At 38.5% G+C, this 26,410-nt stretch overlaps 2 protein-coding genes across 5 annotated transcripts; one reads left to right on the top strand and one right to left on the bottom strand.

Moving 5' to 3' along the window:
* Positions 1-450: 450 nt before the first annotated feature.
* LOC144660585 (uncharacterized) lies at positions 451-15,851 on the top strand. 4 transcript variants are annotated; one of them, XM_078521239.1, is made up of 14 exons: positions 494-517; positions 616-695; positions 778-873; positions 1,895-2,020; positions 3,280-3,405; positions 3,769-3,894; positions 5,260-5,376; positions 5,816-5,941; positions 7,004-7,270; positions 9,784-10,056; positions 10,809-11,180; positions 12,365-12,561; positions 12,700-12,960; positions 13,847-15,851. In XM_078521239.1, exons 3-14 carry the CDS (start codon positions 801-803, stop codon positions 14,243-14,245), a joined length of 2,463 nt encoding a protein of 820 aa, XP_078377365.1. In that variant the 5' UTR covers positions 494-517; positions 616-695; positions 778-800; the 3' UTR covers positions 14,246-15,851. The 4 variants fall into 4 exon arrangements, with proteins under 4 accessions (XP_078377367.1, XP_078377365.1, XP_078377366.1 ...); XM_078521241.1 differs by lacking the exon at positions 616-695 and having other exon boundaries at positions 451-517; XM_078521240.1 differs by lacking the exons at positions 494-517; positions 616-695 and adding an exon at positions 519-579.
* A 2,669-nt stretch (positions 15,852-18,520) lies between these two features.
* LOC144660622 (uncharacterized) lies at positions 18,521-23,522 on the bottom strand. Its single transcript, XM_078521296.1, has 8 exons — positions 23,121-23,522; positions 22,870-23,019; positions 22,652-22,765; positions 22,001-22,126; positions 21,209-21,319; positions 20,751-21,002; positions 20,006-20,117; positions 18,521-18,755 (listed from the first exon to the last, which is right to left on the bottom strand). The coding sequence occupies exons 1-8, from the start codon at positions 23,437-23,439 to the stop codon at positions 18,623-18,625; spliced, it is 1,317 nt and encodes a 438-aa protein (XP_078377422.1). The 5' UTR covers positions 23,440-23,522; the 3' UTR covers positions 18,521-18,622.
* Positions 23,523-26,410: the final 2,888 nt, after the last annotated feature.

Here is a 26,410-nt window from a genome sequence, read left to right as displayed (position 1 = left end):
ATTACATCCCGGACGTTTTGGCAGACATACACTGATTTGCATGTGAGCTTGTTTGTTGAACAAATTAGCCATGGGAGAATGATCAAATCAATTCAAGTGTACTCTTATATGATTTGGGGACGGAAGCTACTCAGAGCAACGTCTTGCAAAACTTCAAATTTGCTTAAATACTTTGGTTTTATTCCAAGCCCATTCCAAAAAGGGTTCTTTTCTTTAGCTCAATAACACTATTTGTTCCCAAGCAATGGCAAAATTAGTCACTAAAAGGCATCCTGTTTGTGCTGGAACGATGGCACGATAAGTCACACCTTTTCATTTTGCGTCCATTCAATCTATTTTTGTACCGTTAACATAATTGTATCTGTCCCTAGGCAATGAAGTCATTAAGATGTTTTGATTTTATAGTCTTGCGCCGGTGTGCTAAGACCATAGGAGTCTCATGATAGGCTATGGATAAAACGAGATCACGGCAGGTCATGCAAATCAATTGAGTGTTTTCTTCGTTTCCTTAACCAAGGTACTGAATTGATAGAATTTTAGCAGCGAATTTATTGTCGTGTTTGCGCTGAAACGAGCCAGGTAATGCAAATTAATTAATTGTAAGTGTTTTCGCAGACCACAGTTTGTGCTGGGATGCTGTGTGCTTTGGTTGAACGGACGAAAACGATATTAACCTCTCCCCGGAATATAAGCTGGTAAATAAGCACCTGTTGAAGAAACAGTATATTTCCATGTGTTTTAAAGCGTGATATCTGATTGATCTTTGTTCTTTTCTAGGATACCTATCGACTGCAAGTAGCATGATGTGGCTAGATATGACGAGGTTTCGATTCTTTTTGTTTGTGGCTTTCATGGTGTCCTGCTTCGCTAACGGTGTGTGTCCAGTTGAAATTATCCAAACATACGACGGAATATAATCCGCCAGGACTTCGAGTATTAATTGGACAAAATTATGTACCAAAATTATTTACATCTTATTGCAAACTTCTCTTACTGTTTCAAGTGTCTTATCTATAGTGCTACTTGGTTACTTAGTGCTACTTAGTGCTACATGGTTCTGGTGAACTTTGAAATTCATTTTCTCAGACTCTGATAAGAAATTGTTGTCGGTGTTATTACGGATAATTACTTACATCTTTAGCTTTTAGAAAAAGGTAGAAAATAACGCAATAGGATTTAAATTATTCTGGTACTCGATTTTTGTCCAACTAAAATTAATATTACTCGATTTCCTGATGGATTCAATCTTAAACATTTATCGGAGTTGTTTAAAGCGGAAGTATACGATTAATTTCTGACTCGTTAAGAACTGAGCATGTTAGGGAAGCAAATGAGCAAATATTCATTAACTAAAACTTAATTTTAAATATCCTCAAAGGTTGAGACAAATAACATACGTACAGATCACATCTTACTGAGTTGATAAAAGAAATTAAAGCAATTTATACGATTTTCTCGAACCAGTGGTTTTAGCGCCGAATGGCAGCGTTTTTGGAACTTGAAGCGCAAGATCCAGTAACTTCTATCGAAAGACTTATAAACCTTTTTTTACACCGTAACTTATTAAAAAAAAAACCCGGCGCGAATGTCTCCAGGCTTTAAGAAAAAAATCATTTGGCTGACTTAAAATGCATGATTTCCGTCGCCTTATGTTTGATCAATCGCGAGTGTAGTCCTGAACTGGCCCCAGATTAAGAACCATTAGGAGCTTCGGCTACTTGCATACATGCTTTGAAGAAAACAAGTAGTGACCCTGGGTAGATTTGGTATGAGTACAAGTTAAACAACCAAAAATCAAGTTAATATCATTATAGATTCTCATTTGAATCTTACACCATAAAGCCTAAAATTTTAAATTCATATGTAAGGTCTTCCCTATTCTCTCCTGATGTAGATGTTGATGAGTGCGCTAGTGATGATGCAAATGATTGCCATCCCAATGCGCTGTGCAACAACACTGATGGGTCCTACACTTGTCACTGTTTTAGTGGGTATCAGGGTGATGGACGAAACTGTAGTGGTGAGAGAAGAGATTGCAATTTTAAATTGTAACATGATGTTGTTTCTTTTGAGAACTACAATTTACCTTATGGTTACGCTTTTAAACAATTGAAACTGAATTGATTGAAGACCATTTGAATCAAGTGCAGCGGTACTCAGTAATGTGACATTTCAGTACTTTTAAAAATACGACACTGTTTTTGATTCTTAGCAACTGTACTACCATAATCACCAAAAGCGCAATTCTTATTTCCAAAGGACTCAATATGAATTTCTCTTCAGAAAAACCATTTTTAGCCCCTGTTCCAAAATTGCAGCTTGCCCACTTTAGTCGGGCAACTTAACTATAAGCAAAATTTACTGCATCACTCGTTTAGGTAACACGTTACCTCAAGGTACACAAACACGCAAGAAAAACAAAAACAAAACAAAAGCACAACAAATCTTGTAAATGAAAAACTGCAAGGGCTATTTCAAAAACATCCTTTCTGGTATTGGAATTGGAAATTTCATTGAGCCAATTTAATGCTTGTAGAAATGACAATTTTATGCCCGTTTGAAACTAAAGATCTAAAACAACTGGAATAGTCCATGTAAAGTTTCGAATTACCGGAACATTGGTAATTTCTCCCGAAATTATGTAAAATAAGACGTAGTGACACGAGAATAAAGGAATCAAGACGAAATCCGCCAGGACTTCGAGTATTAATTGGAAAAAATTATGTACCAAAATTTATTTACACCTTATTGGAAACTTGTATCAAAGTAAAAAATTTCTAACAACACCAAACAAAAAAACAAATTTCGAAGTTCCACTGAATTCCACTGAATCGCTTAAAACCCATAGCTTGTGAACTTTGAAATTCACTTTCTCAGGCTCTGATAAGAAATTAGTGTTGGTGTTATCACGGATAATTACTTACATCTTTAGCTTTTTAAAAATTATTCTGTTTCTCGATTTTTGTGCGACTAAAATATTACTCGATTTCCTGATAGATTCCGTCTTATAATTATAGGCCTGGAGAAAATTGTCTCCATATTTTTTCAATTCTACCATCCTGCATCAAGTGTGCGGAGACTCACCAGAGAGTAATTTGTACGAAGTTGGCTAATGAATACGCTCGGTTATCTTGGTAGACTTTCGCTAAGTCTTTCGCTTCTCCTTTCCGGTTGAACTCGATTTGTAGGCAATTCTGTTATTTTGGATGGTGGTGTCGCTATCTATTATTTATAGTTAACTGTAATGTATAAAAATGTAGTTTTTACTTCTTATTCCAGATATCGACGAATGTTCCAGCGCTGAAACAAATGAGTGTAACGCTAATGCCTTATGTGCCAATACCAACGGATCATATGTCTGTAACTGTAAGAAGGGTTACAACGGAGACGGAAAAAACTGTTCAGGTACTGTTCCAACTCCATGATTTTGCAGAAGAATTGATGCATAAACATCACCGTGTTTGCTAATGATCGTTAATTACTGTAATAAATGAGGACGATTTGTGATTCGTTTAAAGGGACACTGTCCTGAAGAAATCATCGTCAAAAGTAATAGAAGCAAAGAAATATAAAACAAACAGACAAAATAACGGAATACCAAGAATACCAAGTTTGATTTTTTGATATCCTGTCAATAAATCGAATTTCATAAACTTCAAACCATTTCAATCCTTGCAATCCTGCACTTTATCTCGAAACTACTGTTTCTGTTTTTCTCTATAGAATCTTTTTATCCAACTGAGCTGTCCCATTTTTTTTAAATTACAGATACCGATGAATGTGCAAGGTCTGGAACAAACGAGTGTGACCCCAACGCTCTGTGTAACAACACCGAAGGTTCTTACATGTGCCGCTGTCGTAGTGGATATCAGGGTGATGGTAAAAACTGCACAAGTAAGTATCTCCCTTTTGCATCTTTTTGGTGTGTTATGCATTACAAGGCAATCCATCTATGAGGAATTTAATAAAAGAAAGCTGCTCTTAAAAGCAGCATAATGGAGTATATTTGAATTATAGTAAAACGATACAATTTGATATTTTCAGCTTGATTTATTTACCTGAGCATGCCCAAGGCAGGAAGAAAATTTTTTAGAGTATCCGAGGTAAATATGTTTTGCCCGACTCATGCTCATTTTAGCCAGAGCCGCAGGAAAGACTTGCAAAATTGACCTCTGCAAAGGGCCAAAATATTTACGTTCAAGAACTTTAACTGTATATTACTATATATACAGAGGGCATTTAGAGAAGGTATCAAAGACAGTAAGCGATATCTTGAACACTGACGATGTCGAGTCAGCGTTTATTTCTCATTGAAATTCAGGCGCTTGACATAAAACCGCAAAATTTGTCAAAATCTACAGAATTCTATAGACAGCAAAGAAATAGTAATTGACAAGCGTTAAAATTAAAATTGCAATTATAACTGAACTGGTAGGTTGGAATAATTGCATCTATTCAACCGCCGGAGGTTTCGCTCGACAATTTTACTTTTGAGCTCGACAATTTTACAATTTTACTATCTTTATCTAGTTTCTGCAATTTGACCTTCACGGGCTTGCTTGCCAATTTTTTAAGCTTTACACCCCTTTGCTACAAATTGGGGCTGGTTAAAACGCTCATTGACAGGACCTTTTCTGAAATTTCTCTTAATATATAGAGAAGACTAAAATAAAGATATATTTCTCTAAGATAAATTTCTCTTAATATATAGAGAAGTCTGCGAATTTGCTTCTTCTTAGGTTTTTCAATCATTTTGTTCTTTATAAAGCTCAAAAACAGTTTGTAGTTGCAGATGAAAGCGCTTTGAGTAAATAGGAGCTTGAATTGCTGTCAGCCAGCAAGAAACAGTAGTCAATGGTTTCCAGTTCTGATTGGCTTGTTATGTTAACATTCCTGCTTCTAAAAAGGTAATAAAGCGTTCTCTGCTAAAATTGTTTAAAATTATGAGCTTTCAACAGCCAGTCTGCTGTCTTCGACGGATAAAAACTAAGTTTATTACCTTTTTACCTTTTAACCTATTATTACCTTTTTTTGCAATGAATCCTGGTATCGGATCTTCCATATTTTTACATATTCTTGCTTCTGATTAGATCAGAGCAGTGGGCTAAAATATATATACGCCCGCATAAAAACGTCACAATGAAATTATTTAATAAGTATTTTATCATTGATTGCTCCTATATCAAGAATATCAAGAGACCGGCCTACGATCAAGTTTATTTACTAGAATTTAAATTGTCAACTGTTTCTACTATTCAGGTAACAACACTGGCTGTTTTCCATCATGTGGTACAAACGCATTTTGCCAGGAACATGGTGGACCTCCTGTATGTGTCTGTAATGTTAGTTTCCAAGGAGATGGGTACAACTGCACAGGTTGGTGCAATTTATTGCTGATAATATTAATCCGTATAACGTTTGTATACATTGTCATCGACAATGGATAAAGTGAAATGGGACATGATGCATTCTCGTCCCCATAGCCCTTTTCGTTTCCCTTAGCCGGGAGGGCCTTGGCACGAGGAAACGAAGGGCTCTGGGGACACAGGATTTTCAGTCCTAGATTATAGGACTTCCGGTCTTCATGTATGCAGTCACGACGTTTCAAAATTATGTATGAGAGAGTCGTTACGTTTTCGACTTCCGTTTAGTTATTCTTTGTTCCAAACAGCCAATCAAAACAATTCGAATTAATTCAAAAATCCTATGTCCCCAGAGCCCTTCGTTTTCTCGTGCCAAGCCGGCTAAGAGAAACGAAAGGGCTATGGGGACGAGAATGGGAAATGATGTCTAAGTTCCAATTTTTCCATTGTAGACATCGATGAGTGCAAGAATGATGAGCTAAATGAGTGCCACTCCAACGCCCTTTGTACCAATACAGAAGGGTCCCATATCTGCCGCTGTCGTAGTGGATACAAAGGAGATGGAAGGTCATGTACAGGTAGCCTCCCATCCTCCTCCCCCCCCCCCCCCCCCCCCCCCTCCTATAGACTAGTGTTGTAATGGTTTGGGGTGATATACTATGAAATTTCCCACGAGTGATTTGATTTTTCATTATGCGAACACCTCCCTATTACGAACAGCTTTCCTGGTTCAAAAGAGACCAGATTTCATATAACCTATACCTCTGTGTTACAGACAAATCCACTATAGGGACATTCTTTCATGTTCCTTAGATGTCTGTACTGAATAGGCTCGATAGTACAGCAACTACAATTGACTAGTACTTAACTACTAACAATATTAACATTTAGTTATATTTTTGTCTGTAGTTCAAATAGTGTGATCGTCCAGGTGGGAGTAGTTCTGAAAAGAACTGCTGTTGGTGGCTGAAGTTTCGACAACCTGAGCAGAAGTCAAGTGAATAGTTGTTGTCAGTCGATGATGTTATAAGTCTGGTCCGTTGAAGCTGATTGGTCAGTTTAGCCGTGATGTTAAGGGTTATAAGACTCGTGTAAAGTTTGTCAGCAGTAATTGGTCAGTTTACATGAGTCTTACAGCCAATACCATCACGGCTAAACTGACCAATCAGCTTCAACGGACCAGACTTCTAACATCATCGACTGACGACAACTTTTCACTTGACTCTGAAGATGACTTCCGCTCAGGTTGTTGAAACGTCAGTCGCCAACAACAGTTCTTTTCAGAACTACTCACACCCGGACGATTACACTTTATGAAATGCTGATACTCCTGGGTTCAGACCATTGACTATTTGTGTCTGTAAAGCAAAATTTTGTAGTCCCGGGATAGGATGAATTAGTTTGCGGGAATAGCTTCTAATCATGTCATTTGTGTAGCCGCTAACGATGTAACTGAAGCAGGTCATTATGTGAATATTAAGATAGTGTTGCTGCAACAATTTACCTGGAAATGTTTAAATAATGAAAGTAATAAATACTATACTCTATCGCCTTTTCTCTCCTAAAGGTAGAAAAAATGTTGCCGGTTTGCATTCAGGACTTTTTCCTTGTGTTTTAACTTTTGTTGTTTTAACTTTTAGCTTTGCAGTTAGAAATACAAGCATTTCAGCCAGCGGTCGTCCCTATAAGAGCAATCACAACCCTGACGCTAAAAACTAACGGAGAACTGAATGTGACGTCAAACAGTAGTCTTCAGTGTCGATTCAAAGACATCTCAGTGCCGGCCAGAATGGAAGATGGTTTCATCTTTTGTGACACACCACCGATGCGGAATATTGACAGAGTTTCCGTTCATCTTGATGTTGATGGGAAGCTGTTTAAAACAAAAAAGCCTCTATATTTTCACGGTTAGTAGTTATCAAGAAAGAACGATTTCTTTCTCATACAGACATTGATTGACTTTTTTTATCTAAACTGTTGGCAACATTCACATTATGATTCATAATGTTTTCCATATAAAAATTAGTGAATGTAATATACGACGTTTCGACATCGTCGGATTGTCAAGTGAAATGTTTGGCGTTAGTTCTTTGCATGTAAATACGTATACAATTATGCAGATAAGGTGACAAGTAGTTAAAGTGACAATTAGAAAATTAAACAAACAATTTTGCTCTGATTGAATCTGATTGTGTATTTTCAGAGTATTGGGTGTTGGCTGAAGTTCTCTGATATACAACATTTCATATATTAGGCAGTCAAGTTTACTCTTGCATTTCTTTAAGGTCGCGGGGGACACCTTAGGCTCATCATTATGCATTTATTTAAAGCGTATGCACGAAGTACAACGACTCACATCGACAACTTTACGAGATATTTATGACTGGAGAAAAATATGGGCGCGTGCGCGTGATTTGTAAAAAATCCCTGTTTCTTTGATATTTTAACCAATTTAAAACAACACTTAGCGATATACGTTCATATAGATTGTAGGAAGTCTTTGAGCTTATTTTTATTTAAATTTGACTATTTCTGCAACTAGTGTACTCAGAGTAATCACAAAAATATTTGGCATAAACAATCGTGTCCTTTTTGAAAACGCATTGTTCTCACCATAAAAGCGTGGAATATAATTACCATAATTACATCTCTCCTTGGCAAAATGATCGTATTTAGGTCGGGACACCTTCGGAAATCTCAAAGTTTGGACTTTTCCGACAATTTTGTGGCAGAGAATACAGCGCGGATACAGAACTTCATGACTTGCCACTGCAGATAGGTAAACTATGAATACTGTAGTGTGTCATAACAGAAGCGGAATTTTAAAAGAGCGCTTTTAGAAAGAGGTAGAAGACATTAAATTCAAATTTGCGCACTTAAACCGCCATAACTTGCTGGCAAACTTTAAATTAAAAAATCTGCTTCTGTTATGACACTCTAGAGGTATTGACTGATTAGTTTTTGACAAAATCGCAGTGTGCTGTCTTCTACTCGTTCCGCAAACTCTGCCACAAAATCATGTTCTTCCCAATTTGGCACTAACGAGGCTATAACATCGCCGTAAAATGCAATCTACCAAATAAAAGATGACATTCACAATCTTTCATCATTTCGTTATGTCTCTGTAAATTTTGAGCTTAATCGCACCCATAACAGCCGAGAAATAAGCGTTTTAAAAGATGCAGGTCAAGCAAAATTTCCCTTCATGAATTTATTCATGCTGTTGGTATCCCCCGCGACCTTAAGATGGTGAAATGGTCTTCGAGGTTTTTTGGCTCCATATTGTGTTCATTCTTGATGTGATTTCCGATTCCAGAAGTTATATATCAGAGAACTTCAGCCAACACTCAATACACAATCAGACTCAATCAGAGCAAAATTGTTTGTTTAATTTCCTAATTTTCACTTCACTTGTCCCCTTATCGGCATAATTGTATACGTATTTATATGCAAAACTAACGCCAAACGTTTCACTTGACAATGACATCCGACGATGACGAAACGTCGTATATAACTTTCGCTAATCTTTGTATTGAAAATATTTCCACGAGCTTTACTTATTTGATTCACAATGACTCCAAAAAAGGCTATGATTCTCTTTGGTCAGCTAATTATTACACTGCATATTGGTTACATAGTCAATTGCATAAGCCCTCACTTATAGATTCCATTTTACACAATAGCAGAATTGCCAGGCAACGTATTCATTCCAACTACGAAAAGAGACATCAAAATTCTTAGAAAACGCTGTTGCTATTTCTGGATTGGATTTGTTGACATGAGCAATTATATAACCCACAAAGTGATTCCGCAAGTATTTTCATGACGAAAGGGCGGTATAAAAGATCTGAGCTCTATTTTACCTTGGAGGGTAGGGTGGCGGATATGTCACTTGTCGTTTGGATAATCGAACAGCATGGACGCCTTCACTCAGTGACCTTGGGAGGACGAATGGTGTCAAATAATTTATGATTTGCTCGATGCGATTGTGTCCCTCAATTTACATTTATTTCTTAATTTATTGACATTGTTCAATTAATTGATGGTTTGACGTTTGACAATTAAGCTCATTACGTCTGCCAAGTCATGATAATTCCAAGCGATGGCTGCGAGCTTTTCGTGCATGAGTTTGATAATCGATGGGGTTAAAAGATTTCCCAAGTAGAACATTACTGTAAATAACAGTAAAATGTGTCATGGACAAGATTTCTTATAGTGATTCTTATGTGTGTGTTATTTTACTTGCTAGCAATATCTTTTTTACCCACGGAAAAGTCCGACCCCAACCTTCAAAGCTACCTTTGTGACATCTACTGGCTGACAGAAAGTTCCCTGCATGCGAACCGCACATCAAATCCTTTCGATCGCTATTACACCTCGACACGGTTTTAGCATATGCATTTCTTTATTTTGATTCCAGAGCCATTCAAATTAACAAGCCTTACCCCGTCAGTTGTTTCGCCGGCTCAAAACGTCCATTTGACTGTCAGCGGTATTTCCTGTGAAGATTGGATGCAGTATTACGTCAGATTTCAGACAGCCAATGGAACGAAAAAGACCCAGCAGGGGATATGTAAGGATTCTATTGTCTCGTGCTTTGTGCCTGAGTTTCCACCCAACACTCGACTCCGAGTTGGCTTGACATTGAGTAACAGACTGGTGCAATGGGCTGACACGAAGATTCGTATTCAGTGTAAGTAATCATCATGACTACCAAGAGAAAAAATAGTGCCACTTGAGTTATTGTAAAGTGAAAAAGGATTGAAATTTTCAGCGTTAAGGTCATTGCCCCGAAATAAAACTGAATATAGATTTTTAACCAAACTTCGCCTACTGGTTTATTACTTTAAGGGAACTTAAATTTTAAAATAAAAAAGGGGGGTCACCAGATTCGTTTAGGAGCAGGAAGATCATGTATATTCCATATAATTCCTTTATAATTCCTCTGCGAGTACTGGCAAAGTACGGCTTTTTTATATTAGCGATAATTTATTTTTCAAACACATGAATTGATCTGTTTTCATTTTACAGAAAGAATTTGATCGCTACACCCAAAATATGAGAAAAAATTGATAGGTCACCAGGCTCGTTTAGGAGAAAGTGACAATTTACTTCTCTCGCGGACTAAGCAGCATAGAAAAAGCCGCCATTTTGTTGATATGCGCGTGCTCGCGCGCGCGCTAATTACGCGTAAAATTCTGTGCAGTAAGGATGCGCAATGCAATACAGGGCAATGACCTTAAAAAGTGAATGTAACTTAATAATGAGAGCCTAATGGTTCTTGCGTTGGACTCCGGACGACAGTCAAAATCAAGCGGTCCGAGTCCGAGCGCTAGTTGAAGTCATTATGTTTATGTCAAAATGCTGGACGAAGCATAATTGTCAATTATCTAATGTTATTAAATTAGGTATTATAATCAATTGTAATTGTTTTGTGTTTTTCAGACCCAGTTGATGCCATAAGAAGTTCTGTCAGTGACGTCAAAGCAGACACCTCGAAAAAGGGAGCTTTCACTTTCTTGGCTGTTCTGAGAGACCGTTTCAAAAACTTCATCCGAGCCATCGAGAAGGACAACAAGAAACACACAAAGATTTCAGTTCAATATTCCCCTCAAGATAAACCACAATCCATGAAGTTTCTTGAGTGTTCCACGACTGTGAAGTCTAACGTGGCTGGAGATGCCTATATGCTTAGCTGCACAGGAGCGGAAAAGGAACACATTTTCTTTTACCCTTCAATAAACAATGTTCCACTTGGAGGGCAAGACAGATATGAAGTTACAACTACCTTATGCCCAGGAAAAAGCAGTTGCGAAGGTAAGCCATTAACTCCGACTTTCCTATTTCTTATTTTCAATAATCACTACTCGAGCATTTTAAACTTTTCGGTAGATTTGACAGTGCCGGGTTTACAGTGCTATCACATGTAAAGATATGAAATGGCAGTGCCCTTACTTTTAGAGTTAGAGGTTTTTCCTAATAATTGTGTTTCTGAGTTCTATTTATGACTACAAAAAAATTAAAAAATCAAAGTTAGGCTAATGTAAAAACGAACTCGTAGAAAAATTCCATTTTGGATGGCAATATCCACTTAGCAAGTGAGAGCCAAAATAGTCTTATGCTGTATATACCGTATTTATTCGATTAAGCGCCCTGGGCGCTTATTAAATTTTTGGACCTTGAGGGTGGGCGCTTATTCGAGGTGGGCGCTTATTCGAGGCTGGGCGCTTATTGAATTGTCACCATTTTTAACAAGTAGTATGTTTATTTTGCAAGAAAACAATATGTAATAACTAAGCGTGAAGGTGTACGAAAGCTGAATTTTCAGTAGAAAATTAAAAAAAAACTCGGTCTTTGGGATAGTCTCTTAGTAGTACTTAGTCAATTTTAATCTCAACTTCAACAATAATCAAAATTCCTCTTGAATCCTCATTTTAGGGGGTTAGGGGTGGGCGCTTATTCGAGGCTGGGCGCTTATTAACTTTTCCCACCTACAGGGTGGGCGCTTATTGGAGGTGGGCGCTTATTCGAGGTTGGGCGCTTAATCGAATAAATACGGTATATGACGTAACGGGCTATCTGGTGATGCTATTTCTATCTATATATATCTGAGCGATTTACCAAGAACCTGGCGCCCGTCCCCCAATACACTCCGGGCTACTATAAGTCCCTGACCTCCCCCCCTGGCTAGAGATTATCACGTCAAAAGCCCAGCTAACACCTGCCACACCCTCCACCAGCTTTTGACTGCTACTCGCCAGCTAGGCACCAGTGGACGAGACAGACCCTGGTAAAGGCTGCTGGCTGGGCTTGAACTCGAAAACCTCGTTGCCAGGTTTTCTGCGAATTCGCTGGGATATATTGTAAAATAATTCGTAAAACCCAAGAAGAAGGGGTTACCTACACACCCACCGGTACCGCTCTCCATAGTACAACAGTATATGTAGTATATAGCCTTTCAATTTATTTTGTTTGTTTGTTTCTTTCTTTTCATACAACAGTGAAGCCGAAATCATTTCCGCTCGTTCTAGTACTTGGCTGTGGAGGAGTTGCTCTCTTGGTGTTGCTAGCTGTAGTTTTACTGTTTGTCCGACGTCGCTATGGAAGATATCAGGTTAAAAAGAAACAAAGAGCGACTACAAATGAGCTAGAAATCGAGGTACAGCTGCTTGAGCACCACTTAATCGAGGACCCCTCGGTACGTAGCTACAGATTTTAATTGCAAGTTTGACTTGGGATATTCTGTTACAGTTACTAGTGAGGCAGCCGATGTTGCTTATTAAAAAACTTTTTAACGGTAGTGTTGGTTTTTTAATTTCTTCTCGTTTATCAACAGGAAAACGCCGTACTCGATGCCACTGAAGAAGAAGGGTTACTTGCAAGTCTCACTCAAGAGAATGCCGTGGAAAGTACAGAATTGACTGAGGACACATTAGAACTTCATTCATGCGTGTCATGTCTCATTGAAGGAAGTGCGCAGGGTCACCAAACTGATGCACCAGAGGAGCAAGGAACCCTGAGCCAGAAAATTTCAGGAAGAGAAAATGAAAATGGCGATGAAGTGAATCATGAAGAAATTGAAATGACTGCAGTTAAGGTGAGAATTTTACCGACTGACTTACGGTTTTATTAATTACTCGAGAGCAACCACTGCGCAAAACTAAAAACAAGCGTTTGCGGCATCATTAAAGAACACTTTTTATTCAAATAAATGATGTTAGGGGTTGACAGTCGGCATGCAGTGAGATCAAACTGCATTTCGGCCGTTTTCTGGTCTGGGTTTCTGAACGTCACCACACATTTTACCTTTAAACTGATTCGCACAATATGGACACTTTTTTAAGTCAGCAATTATATGCAAAGCTTTTAAATTTTCCCTTGTTCGTCACATATTCTCCCATAAATAGGATACGATTGTCTACTGAAAGGCATCCTGTGTGGCTTATTTTCACTTTTTGTTATGTTTCTAAGCCCCTCACTCTTATCAATATATTTATGTGTAGTATATATTGTGTTGCAAAACTTGAATTCATGCGCAGCGCAATCAACGACTCCTGCATTTTCACAGAATACTTCATATATCAAAAGGATGAAGAAGTTCACTTTTGATTTTGCTAGATTTACCTGTGCTAGTGTTTTCGTTTTGACACTAATGAAAAATGAGTAAGCAAAGTTGAGTTGAGCCCGCTCAATTCGCGCGGATGCATTTCTGCGGTTATCGACTAAACTAGAGTCCTTCCAGATAATGTATACTTTAAACCAATGCCAAAAAGTGCGACTTTTTTTATTGACTTACAAGCATTGCTCTTAAGTCTAGTTGAGAGATCTGAGGATAAGTTAGATTTCAACTACTATGGCGCTTAGTGAACCCGCACACGTTCAGCAAGTGTGTCTTTAAACAGAAATGAGCGTACTGGTTTACAACCAAGTACAGTGAGGCAGACGAAAGATGATATATTGGTACAATTTTATTACTATTTTAGGAGGAGGAAGGCGGAATCGCAATGCTCTTGTCCAGACTCCAGTCATCAGCGGATAAGTTTACAACTCTGGTAGCCGGTGCTCAGGCTGAAAATTGCAGTGAAAAAGAAAACAAAAACAACCCAAAGAAGTTAATGCTGATCCTCATAAAGGAGATGAATAGAGCAATTCAAGAGATAGAACAATTGCGCCAACAACAAGATGAGGAGCCCGTAACTCAAAGGACAAAAGGAATCCTTAAGGCCTTCCGACTAGCCATTGATCATAAAGAATCAAACAGCGGAGGAAACTGGAAACCACTGCCTTCCATCGAAGAACTCCAGAAGAACTTGACTGATCTGGGGAAAGTTATGACGAAAAACGTTTTAACTCCACCTAACCACAACGACACTGCAGTCTAGTTATTTGTGACACAGTCCGAAAGCAGATCAACACTAATCTAGGATTAAAATTTGATCGCGGTTTTAATCTCTCTTGTATAAAAGTGTTTTAACTTGCTAGAGTTTGCAGCGTTTAAAATTAGTTGACGTCAAAACTGGAGGATAAAAAGCGATTATATTAGTACAAACTCAGCCGTGTTCTTTTGGAAATCCGCTACGCTGGTTGGTTCTCCCATTGTTTTCTATTTAACAATTAGACTTGAAGCCTGAGTTTTCTATGAGCGATTATAGTTCATCACTTAATTTTCTCCGATTTTGATTGGTTTAAATTGATCACCTGACGCGATAGTGTTCATCCGCGGAGTATTTATGTCTGAATTTATCAAAACCAGGTCAAGGAAATTTTCGCCGTTTAAAGCGCAAATCGCTGTAAACGCGTTTTTTTCTTGCCAGAAACTATCTTCAAACTCGATGATATAAAAACTAAAGGGAATGTCAGTCTTTTTTTCTCTTCTCCTCTCTCTTCTCTACCTTTCAGCGCTGTATTTCTTTTTTTCCCTTTCTTGTGGCGTTTTAAGCCAATTCGCGCAGTAACGTACTTGTTCAAGAATACTGACGTCACTTTTCTTTGACCCGGTTTTGATAAATTCAGACATATATATAGTCAGCAAAACAAGGCGCAGCCGAGCTTACAACTCTGGCTCGTAGTCTAATTGTTTTAGTGGACAATCCAAAGGGCTGAGGTCCAAAACCTACAGTTTTATGTATTTTAAGCCAAAAATCAATAATAATTTTCTTAAATTTTTCCTTTTAAGAGTAGCAAGCGCGATCGTATTAACATAGCCACTTGTAAACCAACCAATCATCCAATCAGATCACGCGTGTTGTATAACCAACATTTTATACATAATTTGTCTTTGTGTAATCTCACATGAGACAAAACTCGGAAATCCTCGCATATTGAGTTTCCTTATTCGACCCACGCACCCAAGAAGCGAAGAAAAAATAAAAAAAAAAAAATCAGAGCATTATAAAATGAGCTTTACTTTTATTTTAATAAGTACGTGATTATATTTGCACATGTACAACTTAAAAAGGGACTATGTCACGGGGATTTCGCAGGCAGATTTTTGGTCTAAACTGTTAACGTTCTGATTCTGATTTTCAAATTGCAATCCATTTCTATCCTAACCATCCGCAGCCAAACGCGCTTTTAGACAGTTTTAGTACTCTAAAATAGCAATTGTAAAAAAATGGACCATTATTTTTAAGTTTCCAAGAACACAAATATAAAATTTGGCTGTTCGAAAATCTGTTAAAATCCGTGACACAGTCCCTTTAAACTTCGCTATTTTTAAGGTTATACCGATAAGCAAATGTCATGCAAATATGTGCTATGAAAACAGATTCACCCCAAGCTTTCTTTGTGTGGTCACATAATGTTCTTCCGTACGTAGTTTGCAGGAAGGAGTGCTGTGGGTGACCATTCAACGGTCTGTAGGACCCAAAATAGGCCAGGGTACAAAAGTGTAAAATTATGTTATGTAATTCAAACTGACGTTACGTTAAATATACTTTTATATACAAATGAACACAATAAAGCTATTTAGATAGCATTCAAGCTTTTTATAGTCCTATTACGACAGGCCTAATTAGTGACCTAACGAAAGTTTATCTACAGACTATCCTTTATAGACAAATAAACCTAACTTAAGCTTAGTTAAACAAGTTTACGTGGCCTAAAAGTTAGGAGTTACTCGCTCTTAGGAATATATCGCAAAACGAAATGCATTTTCACTATTTTTACTGCGAAAATGCCCACGATACAAGCCCGAGCACAGTGCTTAAATGCTTCCAGGGCCCCAGTGAATAGGGTCTAATGACCATTAAGTCAAGGAAATCAAGGGCCTCATCGCCTATTTAAGCATTATTCCATGTTTTCTGCCTCTTTCGCAAGTGACGAGCTTGCAAGTTATATCCAAGTTTTAACCCACCCACTTCCCCTTCGGCGACGTGCACCTATTTCACACGTGCCTGTCGTGCGATCCTCTGCCTGGACTGAAACTCGTCACCCATATCTATACGCTTCGCCCCCCCCCCCCCCCACTTCTGCTCATAATTTTGATATGAACATTGAACAATTATCCTGCGAAATCTGTCGGAATATCCCCTAATACTTAGCGGACGAGGCCGTAGCCGAGTTAGCTAATATCAACCGAGCTTCCTCTCGGCTGGTTTTCCTCACCGACTTCCTCTTTTGCCTTCGATCTTCTCCTTTACTCGGTTCACAGGCTTTATCAAATAGAGCCCAGTATGTCTAAATCTAAAACCCCAAACCTAAAAGTATACAAGTTTCTACATGCCGTCACGAAATGTGCGACTTGTCTACTTTGATGCTAAGGAAATTAACTGTTAAAGAACAGATTATTAAACGATATAAGTTCAAACTACTGCTATTCCAAATGAAAACGTTGTCAATCGTGCATGTTGCTAAAGCAAGATATCCTCTTGCGTTGTTGGTTTTTAATACTTACTTATCTAGGTAGTGCATCAATGCACAAATTCTCTCCACAGGTTTCCCATACATCGTGTAGTACTAGTTGGGAGAATTCTGTTCACATATCAAGCCACTACTGGTCACTACCGTATCATATCAAGAGAATCAGATACCGATTACTCGGAGTAACTGAACAGTAAGCAACACTAGAGCTTCTAAAGGATCTTTTTTTTTTCTAAATAAAAAAGGTCGCTCAATGTCGCGACAACACCATATGACCCATAGTAAGCCGGTGTTACCGTAACTACCCCTTACAGGGACAGTTTTCAATTGAGTGTCGTAAAACCAAAACTAAAGTAATCACACTGGGCAATCACAAAAGACACAGACAATCCAGTGTACCAATTAGAACGCGAAGCAAATACATTTAACCGTAACGAAGCGCGGGAAAACGTGCGCGAGCGAGTCACGATTGGTTTTGGTTTTACTTCTAAATGGTCCAGAAAGTGACGCGAGATGCAAAACTAAAGCAAATCGGTGAATTAATTTCGACAATCAATTGAACACCGCTCTGTTTTGAGGTTAATGTAAGTCTAAATATGGAGAAATGAAGGCTTTTTTATAGCATTAAAGCTTGTTTTAGCCTAATTTTTATACCGATATGGTTTTGTCGTGGCCGACGTTTTGTGTATAATTTCTGACTTACCAAATCATTAGAGCAGTTTTCAATTGAGTGTCGTAAAGCCAAAACCAAAGTGATCACAGTCACTCTGGTAAATCACAAAGGACACAGGCAATCCAGTGAACCAATCAAAAGTCGAAGCAAATACATATAGCCAGCGCAAAGCGCGGGAAAACTTACGTGTGCGAGTCACGATTGGTTTTGGTTTTACTTCTGATTGGTTGAGAAAATGACGCGAGATTTTTAAACCAATCACTAAGCGTAGTAATGCAAAACCAAAGCAAACGCAAATTACTTTCGATACTCAAGTGAAAACCGCTCTATCTGCAGCATAACAATAACTTTGTGAGGCTTTAGACAAGTAGTTTAAAGTTAAAACACTATCTTAGAGCCAATAATTTGCAGGATGGGCTGTCTGTACAGTTGAGGGAACAAATGCTGTTTGTGTCAAAGCTTCGTTGCGCAACTCAGAGAATTTAAACTTTCGTTATCCAATCACAAAACAGCTGATGAACACTCGCGAGTTCTTCAAAAATTGTCACGCCTGCGCGGCACAATGAGAACACCTCACACTGCTTAGTAACATGGTTTACAAACACCGCAGGCTAAGGCAGTAAGTCTTCACTAGTACTTGTTCCCCCATTGGTTCAGCAACTCAGGTACAGCTTCTTAGACTAAGAGTCTATGAATCAAACCCCTTTAAATTAAATGGAAACCCCTTTGACTTGATTAAAATTAGTTTGCTTAAGCCTAATAAGTGTAAAAGTTTGTATGTAACTAAAATTCGATTAAAAATACTTTTTCTTCAAAGCTGACACTAAACAAAGTAAACATGGTGAATAAAAGGTTTTAAAAGCCTCACTTGGTGTACTTTTCTCGTGTTTTTATAGTTTCTAAAAGGCTCCTGGCCCCTGGCTTCTGGCTCTGTTTTTATTTGGGCGAGTTTCGTCGAACCTGTGGGGTACGCATTTTAGTACATGTACGGGTACGTCAGGGGTCACCGTGTACGAATTTAAGAAACGCACCCAAAACGGTATCCAGGACGCCATTTAGAAGCTACAAAAACACAGCAAAAGACAACAAGAAAGATTTTTAACACTCTTATTGACTCTTGTTTATTCATTTATTTAAAACTTTTAGAAGGAAAAGTGATTTTTTCGAATTTTAAATCCTTTCAAACTTTTACACTAATAGAAAGCTTTGGTTGCATGCGCTTCCTTTAGTTCAGAACAGTCTCCACTTCTCTGCGTCTTCGCTCAAGAGAGCCCGGCCCGCAAGGACAATTCGCTCCAATACGGTTAGGAACCGACACATAATAACATTTCAGAATGCGTTTTGTCGTCTTTATATACCTGTGAAGATACAAATAATAAATAAGATTGACTGAGGTGGGGATAGAGCCTTTCTTACCAAACGTATTTCTTCCTTACTACGTAGTCTCGTATTTAGAGCATTAAGCCCGGGCCAAATGAGGACGAGAGTTGATGAGAGTTGACTCTCGTGAGAGTTTTCATCAACTCTCATCCAGTATCATCAACACGGACCAAACAAGAGTCCGTGATGATGATGAAACTTTATTTAAGTTTCAAAGCCTTATAGCCTGGAAAATAATACCATACTAATTAGGGGACACTGCTAAAAACTAAAAGCTACACTAATACTAAATATAAATACAATAAAAAATATCATCGACTCTCATGAAAAGTTTGAACACGTTCTATGCTGATGAGAGCGCATGAGGGTCGACGAGAGTGCATGACAGTTCCATGCCAAACGAGAGTGAGAGTTTGAACTCTCATCAATTCTCATCCTCGTTTACACCCCTCTGTAACAGACCCAGTGGAACCCGACCCAGTGGATTATTTTCCTCTACCCAGTGGAAATTTGGTCTCCCCGGTACCCAGCTGATATTTTGATTTTACCCGCCTATTTTTATGCTTTCCTAGTGACTGTACAGTATGACTTTTGTCGAATAAACCTATTTAAAAACCAGCCCAAATAAGCCGACCCAGTGGGAAATTGGCCAACCCAGTGACGTTTTTTCCGAAAACCCGGTGAGAATGAAGATTACACTTGGTCTGTTACAGAGGGGTGCTCGTTTGGCCCGGGCTTTACAGCCGTAGAAATCAAAGTCGCCCACCTCTGGAACAAACATTTTTGAAAGACAAATTGTAAAATTTTGGTCGATGTCATTAACTCCGTCAATGTGTTGGCCAAACGAAACAGAATTAGAGAATCCTGTTGCACATATTACCATATGCTCCTCCTTGATTGCTAATTTAGGAGCACTTAATTCCAAAATCAAACTCTCGGTCAAATTTTTTTTGGAAAGTATCGAAAAATGGATTGCGCTAATGTTATTAACATTAGTAGGTCTTTATGTAAAACATATTTTTGCATACTTAGTTTGCTTGAATATCTATTTGTTTCCGAGAAATTCCATAATAACTGAACTCCGTCAAAATGCCACTTTCGGAACGCAAATCGGAGACGTTCCATGTTGTAGTATCATTTCGACTAATCCGTATGCATTACAATGCGTCATCAAGTACAAAACCGTAAGTAAGTAAGTTAATCATATCTACCAATGTAATTCACCTACTTTGATGTGTTGCACCTGTACCAACCCCACCAACCACATTTTACGGTGTAAAACGTTTTGTAGCTGGTATATGCAATGATGTAGGAGCAACGCTGCTCTAACCGGCAATCACCTTGAAAAAAAATGTGTGAATTGCGGTCGTCATTGGTTTCCATAACATAGTGACGTATACGGTATTTCTGGGGGCAGGTAGCATCAGGATTTTAACAAAATTCGAACCCGCGAATAATAACCTGTGAAAAGGCGTTTTTTTTTCCGAAAGGCACTCCTTCCCTGGCGGTTGCGCAAATACCAGCGTAATGCTCCACCAACTGAGCTATGTATGAAGGCACACATTGGGAGCAAGGTCGTTTTGCGGGTTTAATCTTTCCCATGAAGGCATAGCTGACAGAATAAGTGAATTATTTGCACGGTGCAGGCTTCTTTTACCCAACGGCTTAGGATCGTGTCAATGCTTTTCTTGAGAAGATTTCGAACCCAAGTGAAGTTTACTGTTGACAATACTGTTCAATAGTCTGCTTATGTTTGGCGGTGTATTAACGTTCCTTACAAAAGATTTCAAAAAGTTATACTGGACAAGGGGATTTTCTTTGGGGAGTTACGTTTTAGGAACACCTTATTCCGAGATGGTCACACATATTTGTAACTACATTACCAAGGTGAAACAAAAACTGTTTGCAAGCAAGGGATGTTAAAATGAAAACAACAAACAAAGAAACAAAACAGAAACAGGAAACCCACTTACCATGGCACGTATTGTTGGACATATAATAGCAGGGGTTACACTGGCATTGGTAGGAACCCTGTGCGTTCAGACAACTTGAGTTGGTTGGGCAGCTGGATGATCCTTCAGAACACTCGTTAATGTCCACACATGTGCGAGGGTCTTGGTTTCTCCAGCCAGGCAGACAGTTACAGCGGTATGAGCCAAGAGAATTGACACATGATGATGATGATTGCACTGGGCAGGCATTAGGATCTTCACATTCGTCCACGTCTGTGCATGTGGGAAAAACTGGGTTAGTTTCATTTCATATTTGCTACATAAAGTAGTTATCATACATACGTATATAGAGATTGCGAATGGAGTCGTAAAGTTTGGCATAGTGGGTTTCAATAACCCCAAGGACTAGGGGTGGAAGCCGCATTCTGGAGAATTTTCTAACTAGTGTGAGGGTTTTGTCCCAATTTCATTAAACTCACCTTCGCAACTGTTTTTTCCGTCTCCAACGAATCCTTCTTTGCACATGCATTTGATTGAGCCTTTGATATTCTCACATGTGGCGTTGGTATGGCAATTGCATGCGTCCAAACCTAAATTGGAATTATGAAAATTATGCAAAGGTCAGTTCTAAGTTTTATGGACATGACTAAGCGTGTTAGAACTTTACCTTGTTTAATAATTTGATTGGTTAAGCCTTATATCGATCATGGTGTATAATCTCACATCTACGTAGAAGGTAGTAAAATAACAGCAAAAGTGTGAAAAAAAAGAAACGTGACCTACGACCGCAGTTCAGCTCATTAGATATGCAGATTTTTAGCCGTCGCGAATGTTATTTCACTTTTCATCTATGCCACCGCTGCCTTTGAAGTTGTTCCTTGATGTATATTTTCCAGCCATCACACGCTCTTCGAAAGATGTGTGAATAATAGATCGAAAGTATTGTGAACGAATAGATTCAAGAATAAAGTGCGACTTACTCGATACTGTTCGAATTTCTGGGTTTACTGCCTTGGCTGCCCATCTCACCGAAACTTCGGATTCTGCGATCACTGTCAAAAACTTCTGAAAGCACTAACCCGAGTTATCACGGAAAGTGACCCCCCAATCGGAAAATAACTGCATCACAACAATGTGTAGACTTTAAAGTCCACACAACAAACAGTTACCGTGCCTCCACAAAAATTTAAAGAATCAACTTAAAAAAAAAGAAAAACTTCTTTAAGTTTTGTGTGGTTTTATTCAGTTAACAAGCACATTTTCTCACTCACCAAGGCAGCTGATTTTTCCGTCTCCTAAAAATCCTTCTTTGCAGGTGCAGTTGAATGAGCCTTTGGTATTTTTACATGTGGCGTTACCATGGCAATCATGGAGACCATCTTTGCATTCGTCAATATCTAATGAAAAAAAATCACTTGTCAAGTTTACATGAACAATGTTGCAAAACTTAGGGCGTGTTTGTGTCGTCGAATACACTTCTTAATACAGCTTGTGCGACGATAATTTTCTCCTTAGACTTGTCCAAGGTCCTCCTATGCCCCGGGCAAGTTTAACAAATTGACATCAGTTTTTTATGCGTCTGTCCTGTTATTTATGATAAATTGCGTCATAGAATTGTCAAAGTGTTCATCTTCATCTTTTCGCTCTCAGATTGCAATGGTTTCTTAAGTTTCAACCGATAAATTTTAGATGATTTCCTCATTGAAGACTTCTAGTTTTGTAGTATAATTCTCGCCTCATCAAGAATACAGCGCTAAATCAGTGCTGAAAAGTTTGACAAAACCTTCGCTGATTGCGTCAGCAACGAGTTTCATGCTTCTGTTCTCTTATTGACAATAAGAATAGCCAATCAGCGCGCGAGAATTCGCTCAGTTATCGGAAAAAAAAAATAAGTTGGCTGTGGGGATCAGAATGCAACTTACCTCGTTCACAATAGTTTCCAGTCCACCCCTTCTTGCACGCGCACGTGTAGTTCAGGTGACGGTTCACGCAGGTTGCATTGTTTAAACACTGATGCTTGATGCAGAAGTCAGCAACTGTGCAACAATAAAAACAACGAAATACAGCCATTAATTTATATGATTAACATACAAAAGTTGCACAGATTTTACAAATAAAACTATCAGTGTATTTTGGTTACTTTCTGTTTTCATATCACAACGAGCCAGAATAGGCTTTCCAGATCTCGTGGGATCCAACCAGTAATTACCGCTGGCCACATCTCTTCCTTCGCTGGCCTTGATCTCTGCACACGAATCAGCAGGCAGCTCAGGGGTCGAACCGAGGGAAACTGAGAAAGTAAAATAGTGTTAATTTATATTTACTGATAACGAAAACGTTTTCCTGGCCAGTGATATTAATTTTAGGCTCAAAGACTTGTGACAAAAGTACCTCTAGGGCTCTTCAGCATGTAATATCTGTCAACATCTTCGACAAAGTCCTTTGGTCTGGCCTCCTTAGTTCGGTTGTTCAGTTCACAGATACCATTTAACATAACGTAGTTAAGGCTCTGACATCTATCGTCAGCGTTGCACGCCTCTATGCAGTCAATTGAGCGTGGTCTGGCCTTGAACGTCTTAAAGGTGTGGTCCTTCAACATCTTTCGATAGATGGAGTAACTGTCGCCTTTACATTGTTGGCTGGCAATGGTGGAAAACATTAATGACACTACAAAAAGTGCCAAAATAATTTCCCTCAGTTGTTGAGCCATGGTTTCGTGTGCTCTTTGATCACAGCGGTGGTGCACTCAATTCCCTTCAAATGCGAAATCAGTTTGAGAGTTAATACAGGGACTGCTTTGCATAAATCAGCAAATTTTTCTGTCCTACTGCCTAAAAGTATAACCGACTCTGGCCAATCATTTAAAAGTATTTCTAATAACCAATGAGCCAATATATATATAGGAACTTGAAACAACAGCATTCATTGCAATCTTGCACCATAAGGCAAGCGCTGGAAAATGAAGAGTGCCAAATCAGCCAAAACCATCGAGGCAATAAAACCGTGTTAATTTTTGTAGAGGCAAATCTGCATGCATAGTGCAGTGACCATGCATGGCTAAAAATGTAACAAATTTATCATGTAATTTATTTAAGACAGTGGCCAAATTATTCGTCAAGTGGTGAATTATATATTGAGGCTCTCACAGCAAACCGCACCTCTTTTAAGACGTCCGGTTTGCGGTGAGAAGGCTCTAACAGCAAACAGCGGAAAGTCATATATCGGCCTTGCTGATAGCCCAATGTTTGCGGTTTGCGGTTTCCGTTCGAAGGCAAAGCAGCTGCCTTGGCTATTTAGCTGAGGCTCTTTTCTCAACTCGAGTTTCTGCTGGTTTATATTCGAGTGGCGCTGGTCAATACCAAAAAAGAGAGACTATAGCGGCAAACAGTTTAGCAGTCCCTTCGCTGCACTTCGAGGCGCTCCTCGACTAACCGAACTCTTGGCACAGGCTAAGGCTTAATCCACAAATGGTCAAGTTTTCTGCACTTATTTTAATTATATATTGCCAATATTTAAAACGGAATAAGTCATTCACACTTAACTATGTGCTTTGTTTCTTTAGATTTCGGCTCATTTCGTTCGGTCTTGGCTAAAAAAGTGGCAAGAAACAGTCTGCACAAACTATGTGACATCTGTGTGAATGTGGCTTTAGTGCCATTCATCGACGAAAGCTCAGAGTGAAAAATTCATGAAATTATTTTCAATCTTCATGCGTAATTAGTACAACTGCTATTCATTTAAATCATTCAACATTATTTTCGTCACATCCCTGAAATTCTTGCCTCGGTCGGAAAAATTGCCTGATAAGCAAATCCATGACTGGTATATATAATTAAATAAAAAGGAGAAAAGCCATTTTATCATAAAACCTGGCTGCTGCCAACCTACTTTGAATTTTTTTTTCACTCTTTTTTTACAAGAAGATTTTCTGTAAAATCGAGCCTTAGTAACTGTCGTTTTCTTTCTGGGAACGTGTGAGTTATGGGACGCGGACAGAGGAGTGATTTACGCACCTCGCGTGCTCTCGCAGGCAAGGTAAAATTGAAATTATCTCAATATACGTCCAGTGTTAACAGTATTAAGCCACAAACCTCGGACGGCATTTTGCGGTTTGCGGCGAATGAGTCCAACCCCTTTCTTTATAGCTCAATTTTTATCAGCATTCAGTGAACTGCCAAATTAATTTTTCGGCGTGACGTCTTGTCAATGCATGGTCATTAGTTTTCCCTTCCCATGACTGTCACAGTTCATTTCATACAGGTAAAATTAGAAGAAAATATCAAACATCATTTTGCAATACCTGTTGCTTAAATGAATACACACGTACGTTCCATTTGCAGACTTAAAAGTTATGACCGTATTAATCAGTTCTGAGTGAACACAGGCTTAGTTAGTTCATAATTCTTGCTTCAGTGGCACAAACTGTGCTAAGGAATTCATTCATTTCCCGAACTTGATCTAATCAATAAATTGTTGTTTAAAAAATGTCTTTTTTATGCTATACCTGCTATTTCAAAACATTATCGACAGGACTCGCATTTTAAAATAATTAAGAATAAATGTTTAAACTGTGTCCTTAAAAGGCTACATCATTAAATATTTTATATTTTGAGCTGTTTAAGTTAAAAAACATCATTAATCGCCCAATAGACCGTATTTGCAGAGATATCAGCTCAAATTCGTTTTCATTATTAATATATTTATTACACGATCGACCAAGACGGCTTAGAGGATCGATAACTAAATTCAGCCAATCAGAATCCTTTACTCCCAGTCCAATATTTTGTTAGTGATGCGTGAGTGAACGGTTTTAAATTTCCACAATTCTTTTTTTTTTTTTAAATTTCAATGATAAAATCCTGTGTATATCTTATCACTGTCAAGCTTTTTCGGTACCTCGGTCCTTTCTGAACGGGATTCGCTGCACTCGATACATACTGTTGAGATGACCAAGGGCCGATGTTGCTTATTGTGGCTCTCGCGCTTGATCAATATAAGATATATAAGTATTTAATTAACGGCAAAGTTGCTGGTGGTTGTTTGCCCGCAGGCTGTCACATTTAAAATACACAGACAAAAAAAAGATGCAGAACCACTCGAAACTAAATTCTAAATGCAAATGCTTGTTTTTCATGCTCTGCAGTGAGCAACTGAAGTGATTCGAAATAAAATAAGACCCAAACAAACTTTTGTCAGGAAAAGAGGATGATCTTTCTGCCCTGACTTTAGTTAGGATTTTATGCAAAACATTAAAACTAGCTAGTCAGATCAGAGAAGTACCGAAGTTGTCAGGTTCTAAGGAAACGTTTTGTCACGTAAGCTCTTCAGTATTTGAGAATGGTTTTAAATTTGAATGCATGTCTGGTTTATACAAATGACAAAAGAAATATTCTGGAAGAAAATTTTGTGTTTCAAAATGGGCGGCCTGGCCTTAGGCATTTGTGACGGGAAACGGAACTCAAGCACAAAAAGTTTTGGAATTAATTGGAAGGTCGCCGGAAGTGTGATGTTCAATTTACGATTTCCTGTGTATGATTCTTCGTGTTCCGCCCATTCATTCGAATTTAATTTTTGGAAACTAGGTTGAAGTTCGAGACGATTTGTCATCTCATCTGCCCATATATATCTTTTAACCGTTTCAAACGTTGTGTTCGATTCTCAATATCATTCAATAAGAACAG

The sequence above is a fragment of the Oculina patagonica genome, chromosome 7, assembly GCF_052425735.1.
Source record: "Oculina patagonica isolate OP01 chromosome 7, crgOcupat, whole genome shotgun sequence".
In the NCBI taxonomy this organism is placed as follows: Eukaryota; Metazoa; Cnidaria; class Anthozoa; order Scleractinia; family Oculinidae; genus Oculina; species Oculina patagonica.
Note: the sequence above shows the minus strand (reverse complement) of the source record. Positions and strands in the feature narration are given on the sequence as shown.